The following is a 16932-nucleotide window of genomic DNA, read 5'->3' on the forward strand; positions in this document are numbered from 1 at the left end:
TTATCTAGGTCTTTTATTGAGGATTTGTACTGAGCTGATCCCTATTTAGCTTGCATAGCATTTGACATATTTTCAGTTGCATTTGTGCAGTTTATTAAAGAGCTTATTCTTGTGATTCCAACCATCTTCAGTTTCACCTGGGGTATGCAAATTTCTACACAACAGTACCAGAAATAAAAATCAAAGTTAATTTGTATTTGAAATGGAATCATCACCTTCCTCAGGTGGTATTTAGGCTCATGGAATTGTTTTCTGAAAATAACATGTATTATAGTTTCAAAAAAAAGATCAGGCAAAAGCAAAACAGAATGTGGTCACATTCCCCAGTGTTAACCAACAAGAGTTTCTAATCATTCCTTCCAGAAATATTCCATGCATATAGGTGTGTACACTTTCTTTTTATAGAAACGTGAACATACATTATATATTATTCTTTCCTTTGTTTATTTGTTTCAGCTCAACATACTAGTACCTATGCATTCGTCTCACTTTTTGAATGACTGAATAGTAATAATGGCTACATCTATTGAGCATTTAGGCACTTAGGCACTACATTAAGTACTTTATAAAATTCATTTCATTTCAAATGTATTTCATTAATTTTATTATTTTATTCACAACCACCAACAACACTTTGAGGTAGATCCTATTTGTATTCTATCCTAATATTACAGATGAAGAAACTGAGACTTTGCTAAGGCAGCTGCTTTGCTAAAAGTGGTAGAGCTAGGATTCTGACTCCACACTCTTTAATTACTATTCCAGTGTTTTTCAAGTATATTTCATCAACCATCTGCAACAATATGACCTCGGAAACTTGTAAAACAAGATCTCCAGGCTTATTGTCAGAGATTTGGATTTAGTAAAAATTTGGGAGAGAGTCACAAGTCTGAGTCATTAACAAATGATCCAAAGTAGATTTTATGTAGTCTACAATATGTGTACCTCTGCATTATATATACTACATTGCCTCTTTATATGAATGGTATTTATTTATTAAACAATCTCTTAATGATGAACCTAATTTCCAGTCCTTTAATATTATAAATAATGCTTCAGTACACATTCTTTACATGTACATTTTTATTTGTATTTGTGAATTTAATTGTAGGAAGGATTTCTAGAAGTAGAATTCCTGGGTAAAAGAGTATGTGCACTTAAAATTTTGAAACACTTTTGGGAATTTTATTAAGAACAGGTAATCTTCTTTTCCTTGCTAGTCCCTAGTTAATTATTAATTTTCCAAGAGTAAAGATTTTAGAACACTAAAAGAGACTAATCAAAAGTTTTTTGAACCCAGTTCCTTTTTTTAATCCTGTATTAGTTTACTAGGGATGCTATAACAAAGTACCACAAAGCTTCATAGCTTAAACAACAGCAGTATATTTTCTGACAGTTCTGGAGCCTAAGAGTCTGAAATTGAGGTGTCAGTAGTGCCAGTTTCTTCTAAGGAGAATGTGTTCCATGCCTTTCCCCTATCTCTGGTGGTTTGTTGGCAACCTTTGGCATTCCTTGGCTTTGGCAGCATAACTTCAGTCTTCAAATGGTGTTCTCCCTGTGTATATGTCTGTCTCCAAATTTCCCCTCTTTATAGAGACACCAGTCATTGGATTAGGGGCCAACCCTAAATGACTTCATCTTAATTTAACTAATTATGTCTGCAACACCCTTATTTCCAAATAAGATTACATTCTGGGGGTTAAGACTTTGACATTTGACTTTTGGGGAGACACAGTTCAACCCATAACATACTCAAAATAACATTCTTAGTACCCACACTGGTTTCTCAGCACTTATCTGGTGAGATTTCTATTGTGGTTTCAAATGTATAATTGACATCTCCATCTTTGAAGTCACCTCATCTTTGATCAAGAGAGTCTTAACTAAGAATCGAGCTCCAGGGACACTGATTGGTAACACTTTCCAAAGGGGGGCAATATCCTGACACCACTTACAACTCATATGATTGCCATTTGTAAAATCTGATTACAGCTTTCCTCATTCATGGCACTAAGAATCAGGCTTCCCTCCACATACTCCCCACCCCCATTTCATTATTTAACAGAAACATTCAAAGTAGCATGTGTACATAATTTTTTAGAAAGCAAGAGTGATAATCATGCAATGCACATAACTGGTGCCTTGCAATACCATGCTCTAGGAATAATAATGGCAGTTTATCAATCTCATCTTTTCTCAGGTGAAGGAAAAATTTTAACATGGCAGAAGTCCAAGAGTCAATGCTGTCTAAAGATCTGCTTTCTAAAGGTCTACTCTAACAATTGACAAATTAGCCTGAAAGAGATTTATATCAATTCACACTTCAAATAAAACTGTATAGAGTACCCATTTTTCCAAACTCTCACCAACACTGTGTATTATCTACAGAAATTTGATCAGGAATGGTATATCATGTGTTACTTTAATTTACATATATGTAATTAGAAATGAGATCAAGCATCTTTTCATACAAGAAATTTTTAGCTATTTATCATGAACTGCTCCTATCCTTTTCCCACTTTTCTCCTTAGGTTGATCTCTTTAATCCCAATTTGTAATTCTCTTTATATAATAAAGATATTATAGCCCTTTGTCACATGTGTCAAAGAATTTTCCCAAATCTGTCATGTTTCTTAATTTTTTTTTTTTGTATTTTAGTGGCTTTATAGAAGTTTCATGTTTGTATGTACTCTAATTCACCAATCTTTTTCTCTACAGCTCTGATTATGAGTCTGGTTATAGCTCCTGGTCAAAGGCCATTCCTATTTTAAGATTATCTTACAGGTGTATTTACTTATTATTTAAATATTTATCTATAATTTATTTTGGTTTAAGGAATGAAGTATTAATACAGTTTTATTTCTTTCCAAATGACTAGTCAGTTATCTCATTGGCAATTATTATATAATCCATTGTTTTCCTACTGATTTGAAATACCATCTTTATAATATAATAAATTTTCACAAGCATTGGAGCTTTGTCTTTTTAAATTCTCTCTTCTATTTTATTGCCTTTCAGTTATTGCACCAGAACCATTTATAATTTATTTAAATATCTGATAAATGCTGATCTCCACCCCCTCCATTACTTTTCTCTTTTCAAATTGATACCTAGCTATTGTCAGACATTTAGTTTTCCAAATGCACTTTAGGATCACTTGTCAAGATCCAAGATGGGGTGGGAGGGAAACTATTGCAATACTACTGCATTAAATTTAAGACTAAGTGAAAGTGAAAGAATCACTATCTTTAAAATATTGAGTCATATCATAATATAACAAGGTGTATTTTTCCATTGGAGTCCAGTTTTAATGTTCCTCTCTCAACCCTTAATAATTTCGGTTTCCTCCCTATGTGTGTTGCTTTCTGCTGGTATTATTGTATTAGTTTCCTATTGTTGCAGTAACCAATAACCACAAACTTAGCAGCTTAAAAAACCCATAACTTTATTATTTTACAATTCTGGAAGTCCAAAGTGTGTCCCACTGCGGTAAGTCCAAGGTGTTGATAGGGCATCATTCCTGTCTGGAAACTCTAGGGGGAGAATCTGTTTTCTTGCCTTTTCTGTCTTCTATGAGCTGTGTTCATTCCTTGGCTCATGGCTGCCTTACACCTTCAAAGCCAGCAGTGGTCAGTCAAGTCTCTTATATTGCATCAGTCTGACACTGACTCTCCTTCCCTCTTTCATTTATAATGACTGTTGTGATACTGGGCCACCTGGATAATCCAGGATGATCTCCCCATCTCAAGATCCTTAACTTAATACATCTGCAAAGCCCCTTTTGCCATGTGACATGATATATTCACAGGTTTTGGGAATTAGGACATGGACATCTTTGAGAGGCTATTATTCTGCCTACCATTGTTATCAATTCTCCTTTCCCTAGGGTGGTCTTGTCACTCATTTTTCTCTCCCACTCAAAATCTCTTCTTATTGTTCTTAATATTCCATATTTATGTTGTAGTTTTCCTTATTTTAATGTCATTGTAAGTCTTCAGAGCATACTTTTCTTGATATTGCAGGACATGTCAGAGCAGCAAGACCACTTCCAAAAGTTTTCACCTACTGTGAATCATTTAGAATTGTGAGTCATCTCTAACTTTGAAAGAGCCATAAGCCTACACTCCCTTGCATTAGTATTACTTTTCCCATTATCAGAAAAAAAATTCAGGAAGCAGTTAAAATATGCAGGTAGCTTGTATCATAGTACTAACATAATAATTCTATTCCCATTGTCTTTTTTACCTAACATCTTCAAACTCATCTAAGTCAAACCACCATCTTCTATTCTTAGGAGATGCTTTGTATTGATCAGACTAGTTGAAGACTTTCAGTGGCAGAGAACCTGCTACTTGCTAAGCAGCCCATTTCATACTGGGAAACTCTGGTAGTCAGCCTTGTTACCATCTATCTGTACTCTTTCTATCAATTCTAGTCATTCTTCTGTTTTTCAAATACTTGTGATATGTGTTTTCCTGCACCTTTTCTTCTTCAGTCTTTCCCCACATGACATGGGTTTGATACTCAGCACTTTCCTTACCCATGTGCAGAGAAGATAGTCCATTCCGTCTTTGCAGCTCCTCAAATGTAGGCCCCAGTACCAAGCTAAGTGTACCAGGTGTGGTTTGCTGCAGTGCTGGTTAAGCTGCTTCAGTTTCCCCTATGTGGTTAAGAAATAGCTGTATTAATAGGCAGGTTCACAGAGATGTCTTGTCAAAGTAGTCTAGAAAAGCCTCTAGGTCACCTTATTTCTAATTTAAAAAGCTACATCATTGCTACTATTGAGAAACAACTATGCCCATACCTGGGTCCCTGATTGTTGCTAAGGTGTTTCATAAGTCAAAGGCCAAGTATCCTTCGGCCCCTTTGATTAATACAATCTTGCACCACTTTCCAAAGGATGGTCAACATCATACAGTTAGCCTGTCTTTTACAAAATTCCTAAACCAGATTATTCCCAATTCTAATTAGCACAGAGGAAGGGGGGGCTGTCACGTTCCCTGGTTTAAATATCATTCTTATATTAAATCAGCCAGTGTCACATTATGTCTTTAACTGGTGCATTACACTTTGACTCATACTGTCAGCTGTAACTCCTGTTTCTTTTTTCATGGTATTGCTAATCTATATACCCACATACTGAATTTTTAAAAGTCATTTCTGTACTGAACCATAGGACCTCATATTTAATCACTAATAAACTTTGACTTGTTAGTCTGAGCCCACTCCTGATGGTTTTAAACTCTTACAGGAACACAGTGCAAACAACAAGTGAAAGCATATTATGTAGACTTTTTATTACTAAAGTTTATTTTTCTTGAGGGGCATAATATTAATTTATTCAGTGCTCTCAGTATGCATCTTTTTTTAAAGAAGCACTATTTGGTCCACACATTGCACAACTAACTATAACAGGTAGGATAAAAGTGACTAAGTAAGCATCAAAGCTAAACACTCTCTCAGGGACTATGAAGTTAGGCAGTATGAAGTTAGGGACCTGTTTAGGGTTTGGGGACAAGCCATTAGTCCCTCAGAGGAGAGTTAGCAAAGACCAAGGCAGAAAACACAGTCTTAGGCATGCTACCATTATAAAAATTCAAGCACAGAAACAAGTCTGGGATTCAGGAACCAGGCATTCAAATAAAGATAGAGGCCAAATATCAAGAAAAAGGCAAAAGCTGCTAACCAAATTGGAGCCAAATTTTGCTAGACTAGGTACAATGGAGCCTTGAAAAATGAATCACAAACTGTTGGACCTCAATTCTTTTAATCTCTCTGGTCCATTGCCAGGATTTACCATCAAGAGTATTTTGGCAATTAATCTGTGTATCAAAATCCACATTTCCCACAGTAAGGAAGAGGGCTTGCAAAGGCTAAGAGGTTAGCAGGGTTAGATACTACCTAGCAATGGGCAGAGTTGCCTCTTTCCCTTAGTTATGGCAATAAAGATCTTGTCATAGTCCTTTTGTCTGGGATACAATAGTATGAACACTAGATTTGCTGAGATAAGACCTAGTTTGTAACCCCAAAACTTTCATTAACCAGATGTTGGTTAATATTGGACACCTAATAATTCCAAGCCTTAGTTTCTGAATGGGGATAATAGTAATATTAGGAGGATTGTTATGAGAGCTAAATGCGAATCATCTGGCTAAATGAAATACTATTTACTTTGCAGACTGTAAAACACTTCATAAGTATAAGTTGCTATTCTTCTTACAGTGATTTGAATCTGTGATAGTTTTTGAATGACATTATTTCAGATTTCATTAATTCAACAAATGTTTATTAAGTGCATACTATGTGAAAAAGATGGTTGTAGTCTTTGCCTCTAAGGTTCTTTAATTCTAGATGAGGAATCAGGCCTTAAAATACTGACTGAAATGTTAGCTATTTTGTATATTTATTTTTCAGCATATATTCATCGAGTCCTACTATGAACATGGCACTTTGCTGGGTACTAGACAAGCAGGTCTTTAGTTATTAACCCCATTTATCTTATAGATTAATGGGATTATGTTTAACCTTTAGTTTATTCTTCCAGATCTTGTTATTTTAATGAGTTTACTACCTAGATCATTAATGCATTTAATGAAATCATTCAGCATGGAAATTCTGAGATATTATGAAAGACCATGTTAACTGTTTAAAAAGAATCAGTAGGTACTATGACTAGAACATTTTATGATTCTCTCATCAAATAAAGTTATAATGAAAGGAAATGAATTTATTTTGACCTGACTTACTCTTTGAAAGTGAATTAATTGGGAGAGGAGCAAGACTAGAGGCAAGGAGACCAGTTTGGAAGTTGTTCTAGCAGTTCAAGTGAGATACAGTGGTGACCCGGACCAGGGTTGTGGTGGCGGTAGAGAGAAATGAATGTGTTTGAGATACCTAATTCGGTGTTGAATATGGGACTTGGGGAATGAGTGGGCATGATGTTGCGGAAGAGTGAGAATGAAGAATAGTCCCCAGGTGGTTTGAGTGGCTGGTGTATGGAAGTACTGTTTACTGACAGGAAGCAAAGGAGAGATAATGATTTAAGGAGAAATTGACAAAAATGTCTAAAGATGTTTTTTGAAAAATAAACATGAGGATAATCATCAGTGCTTTGATAAGGATGAATATGAGGAGAGACATAGCCTACCAGATAGTAAAATTAATTTTAAGGCTTCAATAATTAAAACAGAATGATTGTGGTATAGAATAGACTGACATATGGAACAATTAGAAAATTCAGAAATGGATTCAGTTATATGTAAGCATATGGTGTATAACTATTGTCACAGGAATTCCATTTCAAAAGAACTAGTTGAGCATGTAAACAAAGATATATGCACAAGAGTGTTCCCTTAAAAGAAAAACATTGGGCTTCCCTGGTGGCGCAGTGGTTAAGAGTCCGCTTGCCGATGCAGGGGACGTGGGTTCATGCCCCAGTCCGGGAAGATCCCACATGCCGTGGAGCAGCTGGGCCCGTGAGCCATGGCCGCTCAGTCTGCGTGTCCGGAGCCTGTGCTCTGCAACGGGAGAGGCCACAGCAGTGAGAGGCCCGCGTAATGAAAATTAAAAAAAAAAAAAAAAGAAAAAGAAAAACATTAAAATTTCAGTATGATAAGATTGACTAAATAAATTATGACTATGCCTGTACTGGGACTTAAATTCATCATGTAGACATGTATTTGTCATTGAAACTTGTTCAGAATACATTACTAGAAGTAAATACCAAATTAGAAAACATTACATATAATATCTTTATATATTTATATGTAATATCTTTATGTAAGACTTACAGAAAATCTCTTGAACTTTTATCCTTCTTGGGGTGGGAAAACGCAATGCCCTCCTTAAGATTTCTATAGAATCTACAAGGCATCCAATCTCAATTCTCATGATCACCTCTTGCTATAAATTCCTATTTGTGTAGAACTTTTGATTCCATTCATTTTTCACATCTTGTGTCTATTCTTGATTCTCCGTCCCATGACTACTGGAATAGGTAATGTACCCTGGTTACTTGTATGAAGGTACTTTGTACAGGAATATCCATAGCAACATTTTTCTTAATAACAAAACATCTGGGAAATGTTTAAAGGTCTGTTGTTGGGAGAATGTGTAAATGAATTTGTGGTATACCTATATGGTGGACTCCTGCATCACACTGAAAATAAATGAAACTCAGAAGCATAATATTGATTGAAAAAAGTCACAGAAGAGCAAGAGCATTTTATATTATATATATGAAATTCAAAAGCATACAGTATGAAACCACTTATTCTTTATTGATACTTACATACATAGATAAATTTTAACAGCAATCCAGGGAATTATAAACACAACATTCAGAACAAGATTTAGCCCTGGTTGCCAAGGGAAGGGGTGGGAATGGAAAGGGGAGCATGGGATGGGAGGGGCAGATCTCAGTGGTAATGATCAATCTCTTAAACATGGACACACGCGGATATATTTTATTATTTTATAATCTCATATATCCTCTTTCAAGGGATACTTGTCAGGTATTTCTTGAATGCCCTACTTCTTTGGTAATATGAAATATTTGGTTACAAAGGTACGGCTTTGCTATCTTTGTTTTACTATCTCCTCCTTGCTATCTTTGTTTTACTATCTCCTTCCCTTGGGGCCCTCACTTTCCATAAGGAAGCCATGTGCGTACTACAGACTTCTACGCCAATGAGAAATGATGGCACTCCCTTAGGAAGCAGAAGAGAGTGTACTGCATTATTGTTTAAAATAGTTGGTCTTTCCTTTGCACACACCCACATGTCTACACACACGGAAGCCATCTGGGAGAATATACACCAAAATGTTACTATTAGTTATCTGAGCATGCTGGGTTCTCATGTGATACTTTTTTCTCTTTCTTTATAGTTTCTAATATTTCTCTAATAAATATATATACCTAATATACTAACTCACCCTGTGTGCTTAAATTTCAAAGTAGTTTTCAAGGCCTTTAAAATCCTCATAATTCTTTATAAACACAGTAAAAGTCCAACTTAATCAAATTCATGAAGAATGGGTTGTTCTGATTAATTTAATTTTAGGATGAACTAGGGTTTAAGCTGGAGACTCTTTTTTCATAGGCTTATTACAGTCTTACTGTAATCTCATTTTTTTCACTTTTGATATGCAAAGCAGTAAACAATAATTGAAAAAAAACGGAAGAGTAAAGTAATTTATATCTTTAAAAGGCATTATCCTTTTCCTAACTGGTATTCAGATTTGTTTGAAAGGACATGAGACTGTTCAGTTGATCAAAATATTTATTGAGGACCCATTATGTGGCAGCAGTTATATTAGATTCTGGGGATAGAGTGGTGAACAAGAGAAATTCCAGCTTTCATGGAGTTTACAGTTACCTGGTGTGTTTTATACATAATTTTATCAATAGATAGTTCTGTGTAAACATTTCCACTTAATGAGGAATTCTGTTGCTGTCTAGTGCTATTTTTAGCTAATTATTATATCAGTGCATTTTAAAAATATTTATCTTTGCCTGTTATTTTATTTTATTTTTTAATTTATTTATTTACTATCGGCTGCATTGGGTCTTCGTTGCTGCGTGTGGGCTTTCTCTAGTTGCGGCGAGCAGGGGCTGCTCTTTGTTGCAGTGCGCGGGCTGGGCTTCTCATTGTGGTGGCTTCTCTTGTTGCGGAGCACAGGCTCTAGGTGCGTGGGCTTCAGTAGTTGTGGCATGCGGACTCTAGAGCACAGGCTCAGTAGTTGTGGTGCATGGGCTTAGTTACTCCGTGGCATGTGGGATCTTCCTGGACCAGGGCTCAAACCCGTGTCTTCTGCATTGTCAGGTGGATTCTTAACAACTGCACCACCAGGGAAGCCCTGTCAGTGCATTTTTATTTTAGAAGATAAGCAATATTGTTAATTCACAGAAAATTATTTTTTGTGTTGGCCCAAATTTGCCCTCCTTGACTAATAAACATTGCTCTTTGTTCTACTTTTAAGAACTTTAGAATAAATCTACCACAACAACTTATCCCCTTCCCCACTTTGTGGGATAGCTCTTGAGGGACAGACTTTCAAATATGTTGAGAAAACTATTATGCAGCTGTAAGGCTTCTCTGGGATAGAACACTGCAGTTCCTTTCATCATTTCTTCTGTAACATGGTTTTTAAATCACATACCATCCTGATTGCTTTCCTCTGGACGCTTTCAACTTTGTCACCCTTTGTTGTTAAAAATAAGTTACTCCCAATTTCCTGCTTTCAATAGAATAGAGTGAACATAATTGACTCTTTGATGTGTGAGGGTCTGGTATAGTCTGAAAGCAATTACACTGACCTTGAATACTTATTCTACTATACTGTAAGTATCATTATAGAAGAAAATAGGAGCTTGTACTAAATCTTTACCAACCCTTGGATATATCTTAGAAGATTTTTTGAAAGTGAGTTAATTTTCCTTCTTGTCTTTTTCTTTTGATAGTGAAGTATGGTTTATAAAGATAACAAATATCAAAAGTAAAACATGATTAATTGTGAAATTCATCATGCAGATAATCTGTTTTGCTTCTCTAGTAAACTGTGAACTTTCTGAGGGCAAGGATTATGTCTTATTCGTTTTTATAAATCTCCAGCAGTTAGCACAGTCCTAGATGTATATGATAGATGCCCAATAAATATTTGCTGACCATTAATGCTTTATATAAGAAATAAAGATCTTGTAAAAATGAAACAAATTCCAGTTTTTCAATATATTGAAGAATCAGTAATATAGAATTGGACCTTAATTTTATCCTAACCTGAAAAGAGTAACCTTAGTATATTAGTTAGCAGTATTCACCAAGGAAGTGTGCTGGGTGGGAAAGCATTAACTTCTAAGTGACTGAAAACCCAATTAGCAATGACTCAAACAATAAGAACTTTAATATTTGCTTAAGAAGCCTGAAGAAACTGGTCCTGGGGCTATTTGAGCAGCTCAGTGATACCATCTAGGTCCCAGGCTTTTTTACCCTTCTGTTGCCATTCTTGGCCTGTTAGCTTTTTAAGGTAAGAAGCTTACTGCCTATGGTTACAACATGCCTGCCCCCTCCAGACATCAAGGCTGCATGCAGAGAGGAAACCAAGGAAAGCCAAGGCTCTTAAAAAGCCTCTTTACATGTCTTTTCTTTGAAGAAAAATATTTTTCCAGAAGCCTCCCAGCAAATTTCCCCTTATATCTAACTGGCCAAAACCTGAGTCATATCTCTAGGAAGCAAGCAAAGGAGTAAAGTTGCGGGAATGACTGTGGATTAGTTAAACAACAGTTTATGCCACAAGTAGAAAGTACACATATATTACAAAAAGATCTCATGACAGGAGATCAGGACCTCCCCTGATAATGTCAGGGGAACCAAATTATAAAGACCCTTCTAAAAAAATCACTGATAATATTGGGTTACACTGTTGCATAACTTATTCAAACAGATGAACCATCACCTGTCAATCACTTTTAGAAGAACTGACGAACCTTATTATTTTTTCTAGTTTTTATAAATTAAACAGGCTGTGTCTTTATCACAAAGCTATTTTTATTTTTTCTCCTTCCTTTCAGGAGTCCTATCCAAAGAAGAGGAATTACACTATGGAAATTGTACCATCTGCTTCTCTGGATACATTTCCTTCAGAAAATGAGAACTTTCTATGTGATCTCATGGACACAGCAGTTACAAAGAAACCTTGCTCCTTAGAAATTGCAAGGGCCCCTTCTCCAAGAACTGGTAATATTTCTTACTGACATTTGGACCAATTCAATTTATATGCCTGCATGTGTGAAGATGTGTCATTAATATTTAGATATCCCACAATATTTAAAAAATGAAAGTGCCCCAGTATAGTCACAATGATTTTTACTTTTATTTTTTTGCATTTTGAAGTGAGTCCAGGTAAGTTAGAGCATTTTTGATGTGAAGTCTCTTAACTTCTCGACAAGACCCTCATGGAGATGGTTCTGTCATGGTGAAGACACTGAAACCTTTTAACAGTGAAAAACCTTCTAGGTCAGATACAAAACATTGGGTTCTTTAGAGTTCATAGCAAATTTGGTAGCAAGAGTCTTTCAGTATACTTTCCTGCATCCTATCTGCTTACAGGTTATCAAAGCATACTCAGCTACTTTGTGTATTTTATCTCTTCTGTGGTATTTTCAGATTCATTGATTTATTTTTTGCATTATAAACTGGTGAGCAAGGCAAACAAATATTATGCCTATTTTACTGATTAGGAGATTGGAGCTAAGTGTCTTATTTAAGATCTATACATTGGGGGACCTTTGCTTGAACATGAGTTTTTGACTACCATCATGTTTGCATTCTGTTCCTTTGCCACTGCCTCTAAGAAAGAATGCACAGTAGTTAACATGAAAGCTAATGAGGGAGGAAAGCTTCAGGTGGGTGGTCAGCATATTCAAAGCTGCAAAGAAGTTGTAGGAGAAGTTCTGAGGAGAGGCTTTTTTTTTTTTTTTTTTGGTTTGATAATCCAATTGCTGCCTATCTTTGAATAGTAAGTTTAAGAAGTGATGTGGTAAAACCAGATTTCTGGAAGTTAACAGTGAGACACTTGGAAATGCAAAATAAGGAAATGGGAGTGGAGAATACAGGTTACCCTTTGAAGAGGATTAGAAGAAGAGATATGATGCTAACATGAAAAGAAAGTGGTATGAAGGGGAAATGGATAGTTTATTTTAGGATAAGTAAGACTTGGTCAGGTTTACAAGTTGGAGGAATTTGCTGGTGGAGAGCAAGAGATTGAAGACAAAGAGTAAAAAGAGAGAATTGAATAGGTAGAAATTAAGACTAAGCTAGTCTAAGAAAACACAGACATTGCTTCTCTCAGAGAGAAGAGAAGATAGAGCATTATGAATACAAAGAAAATAGGTACTTCCATATGGGTTCAATTTCTGAGTACTGTAAAAGGTTATTGACTGAAAAGAAGAGCTAGATGTTGAGAAGGGTTAAAGTAAAATTCAGAAATACCATTTAAAGTAATATGCTATGGTATTTTATAGAAGTAAACAAGTAGATTTTTGAGAAGCATTGAGGCCAGGGTGTTGTATGAATCATAAGCATGCAGAAAGAATATTTTAGGATGAGGTAAACGCATAATCATGAAAATATTTAAAGTTTATTGAGCATTTACTGTGTGCCAGATACTATTATAAGTGCTTTATATACATTACTTCACATAATTCTTACAATGCTGTAAGGTAATAATGCCATTATTCCCAATTTACAGTGAGGAAAGTGAGGCACCAAAATATTAGGTAACCTCCCAAGGTTACATGTTAACAGCGGATGGTTCTGGGACTTGAACTTGTGTTGTCCACTTGTACTCTTAAACACTAGATTAGTTATGCTGCTGCATTATATTAGGAGATAAAGTGGAATAGAAAGTGTGAACCAAGTACTGAAATACTCAAGAAATGTGGAGGTATGCCTGAAAGTCCACATATGATAACAATAAAATCAGAAAAAGTATGTTTTAACAGGATAACATAATCATCAGATGAGCAGCAGATTTCGGATGAAGGTAGAATAGTGAGTGTGATTCAGAAGCAGTCATGGAGAGTGAAGACAGTGCTGAGAGATGATAAGAATGAGAGTTGAATGAAAGATCTTCTGTAGGAGAGGTCACAGGGGAAAATAGTGGGGAAATCATGGGCAAAGCTCAGTTAATGTAGGAAAATGGACGGTATATATGTATGAAAATTTAAAAGAGCCTTAATTAGGGAATGGGAGTAAGGGTGTTAAGTTAGGGTTGGTGGAAGCAGGAATGAAAGCATTGTGTATTCATTAAACAATCAAAAACGAACTGAGTTCCTTCACATGCCAGGCATTGCTTTGCATGCTGAGGATACAGGGATGAAAAAGAGATGGACCCAGGTAACAAGACTAATAGGCTTAGAAAAACTCTCCTGCTGAAAACCAATAAACGTGCTGGATAAAAATACAGAAAAGGAAAACTTAAAAACATCAAAAAGGTGACAGGAAGATTATGTAAAGTGAATAACATTTAAATTAGGAACTTCTTTTTATCAGTATATTAGTAAGAAATAATCAGGCAGTACATTGGTGAAGGTGGGAAGCCAGTGGAGCATTAAAGCCACTTTTGTCCTGAGGGAATTTGCTGAACCTGCTGTTGAACTTTGGTGCTCAAGTCCTCTATGGATTTGTGTACAGAAAACAAATCTCTGTGCCTGCTCAGCATGAGGATTCTAATAGGAAATCCTTCCTCCATAGAGCTAGGAGTACAGGGGCTACACCCTCACAGTAATCAGAAATAGTCCTGCCTCATAACCTTCATTCTAAGGAGACTGCAAGGTCTGAAAAAATGATTTGTTGTGAGCAGAACAAGGGGAGAAATTCCTGAGGAGTTGTAACCATGAGCTGGACCTCACACAGGTTTGCACCCAAAACATATCATCCATATGGTCTAAAAAGCATCAGTCCATGAATTTAGTTTAAAGTAATACCCTCAGTCATCAAGCAGAAGCAAATGTAAACGTCTAGAGAGGAATGTATTATCTTCCTAGGCCCCAAATAATTTCTATAAATACTTTTGCAATTAAAATGATCAATTTACAAAGATTAAGCCTAAAAGAAAAAGATCCCCAAACAAGAATCAACAGAAATAAGAATGAACAGATACATACCTGAAAGACTTCAAATACTGGAATTATCAGATATAGAGTATAAAATGACCATGCTATTATAAATAAAAGATAAGCTTGAAGGTATTTTGAGGAATATAAGATGGCAGATATTTTTGCTGTCATTTTTGGAAAATATAATCCTCCATAGTCTGCCCTCTGGTCACAATGATTTATATCCTTTTCCTATGCAAATTACACTCATTTTTTTCCTTCAGGATTCCCAAACATCAGCTCATTCTGCATGAACTCCCAGACTAGGTTCAGGTATGTGTGAGTCGTTCTGGTGCAGTTCTTATGGTATAGGTCCTTGACTACCTTTGCTCTTGGCAATGGTGACCTGTGAACTAAAGAGACAAGTTACCAGTCTCCTGTCCCATAACATAAGAGTGGGAAAGGCATAGGAAAACCACAATTGACACTCCCATTCAAACACAGGGATAATAGGGCATGCAGCCATCACTAGTCTGTGGGAATTCTGAATCTAATCAAGCAGAGTTACTTGATTAAGGCTTAGTACAATGGAGTAGTAATTGGTTTCTGTGGCTCTTGGTTCCACCCTCCAAGTCATTCTTCTTTTTCCATAAAAAGTAACCCATGTTTACAGCTGAGTATCTTTCTCACTTGCTTACTGCCTATAGAAAATTAGGGGTCAAAAGACCTCTTTTCATTTCTTATTATCTCTTTTCATTTTATATTACAGAGATAATCTACTGATCTACTTTCTTTTAAAACTTTGTGGACTTCCTGTGTTTCAATTTATACTCCATTAGAAAAAAGCTTATATTTCATATAAGTTTTTCTCTGCGTTGTGCTCCTTATAAGAATTCTGTGAGACAATGTCCTTGAGGTTCTTAGGAACCCTGTTATTAAACAAGGAGGATCTATGAGGCATGCCCTTAAATCCTTAGACGGTCTTTTGTCTGGTTTAAAGTTTCTATGTGGCACTACCTGAGATCTTTCTTAGGTCTTAACATATGATCTTGTATCTCACCCACATTTGGTCATTGGCCTTATTTATTTGAGGATTGTTTGCCATTTGGAGCAGCTAGAAATGAGAAACCAGTTTTGTTTTTGTACCCAGAAATTTCTGGCCTCTTTGTATTTAGTGGGTCATTCTTTAGTTCCTCTCTCTACTGGCGTGTTATCATGGGCAGCCAGATGAAGCTGGGTTGACTTTAAATATTGTGCCTGGAAATCTCTTTAGCTAGATCATAGAGTTCATTTGGTTCAATTTCTTTTCTCAGTGTTATTGCAGAAGTCAATGTTGCCAAACTTTACTTTATTGTAAATGACTCCCTGCCTTTACATTTGCTGTCCTATTTAAGCCTTCAACAACAGCTTTCTCATAGCTTTTTAGACTCCCACGAATCCTCTTCTTGGCCTTTAGCCTTTCACAAGCACTCATCTTGAGGCTCTTCCAGCTTTTGCCTGCTGCCTCATTCACAAAATTAGTGCCGTGTAGTTTAAATTTTTATTATGACAGCACCCTGTTTTCAAGTATTAGGATCTGTTCTGCTTATTGATTGCTGTGTAACAAACCACCTCAACACTTAATGTTTGAGCATTGATTTTGCTTATAAATCTGCATTTTGGGAAGGGCTTGGCAGGGATAGAGTCTTTCTGCCCCAAGTGGTATCAACTTGACTGGGGGCTGGAGGATCTATTCTCAAGACAGATCCTTACTCATATGGCTGGAATGGGCTACTTGGACTTCAGCATGGTATGTAAAAGTGTTCCAAGAGGAAGTATCCTAAGAGAACGAGGCAGAAGCTATGTTACTTCTTATAACTTAGCTTCAGAAGGCAACATCGCTTCCATTGTAGACAAGAGCCTGCATATATTTAACTGGAGGGAATTTAATTCCCCTTCCCCTTTATGGAAAAGTGTTATTGAAGTCATATCGTAAAAAGATATTCTTACAGATACATTTGGAAAATACAAACTTCAACAATGCCTGCGTTGTTTGTTGTTATTGTTGTTTTCTAAATGGGACAAGAGTTAATTTGCATGGGTACATAATTTTCCCCAATTGTGTTCAATCATTTGGATTCAGTATAAAAGAAACCAATTTGCTTAGCTGACCTAGGCTTAATTTATAATGATTGGTAGTCTTTGCACTTTGGGCTGTGATTGTGAATCCTAGGGGTGAGGGAGTCCAGAATTAAAAATGGAAGAATTGTTTTTTTAATGATAGGAATACGGATGAGTATGAGAGTCAGTGCAGTTTCTGTTCCAGTTCTAGATGGAACCTTATCAAGTGAACCTCA

The 16932-nt window shown here is 36.1% G+C and overlaps 1 protein-coding gene across 8 annotated transcripts in view; it reads left to right on the top strand.

Moving 5' to 3' along the window:
* Positions 1 to 16932, top strand: part of ANKS1B (ankyrin repeat and sterile alpha motif domain containing 1B) — a gene marked incomplete at both ends in the record, with an annotated part of 1149683 nt that overhangs the window by 415851 nt on the left and 716900 nt on the right. For all 8 annotated transcript variants that reach the window (XM_081250042.1, XM_081250054.1, XM_081250053.1 and 5 more), the window contains one exon: positions 11570 to 11735. In XM_081250042.1, coding sequence (XP_081106168.1) covers positions 11570 to 11735 — 166 coding nt within the window. The remainder of the gene's footprint in view (positions 1 to 11569; positions 11736 to 16932) is intronic.

Source organism: Mesoplodon bidens (assembly GCF_964165515.1).
Source record: "Mesoplodon bidens genome assembly, chromosome: 11".
In the NCBI taxonomy this organism is placed as follows: domain Eukaryota; kingdom Metazoa; phylum Chordata; class Mammalia; order Artiodactyla; family Ziphiidae; genus Mesoplodon; species Mesoplodon bidens.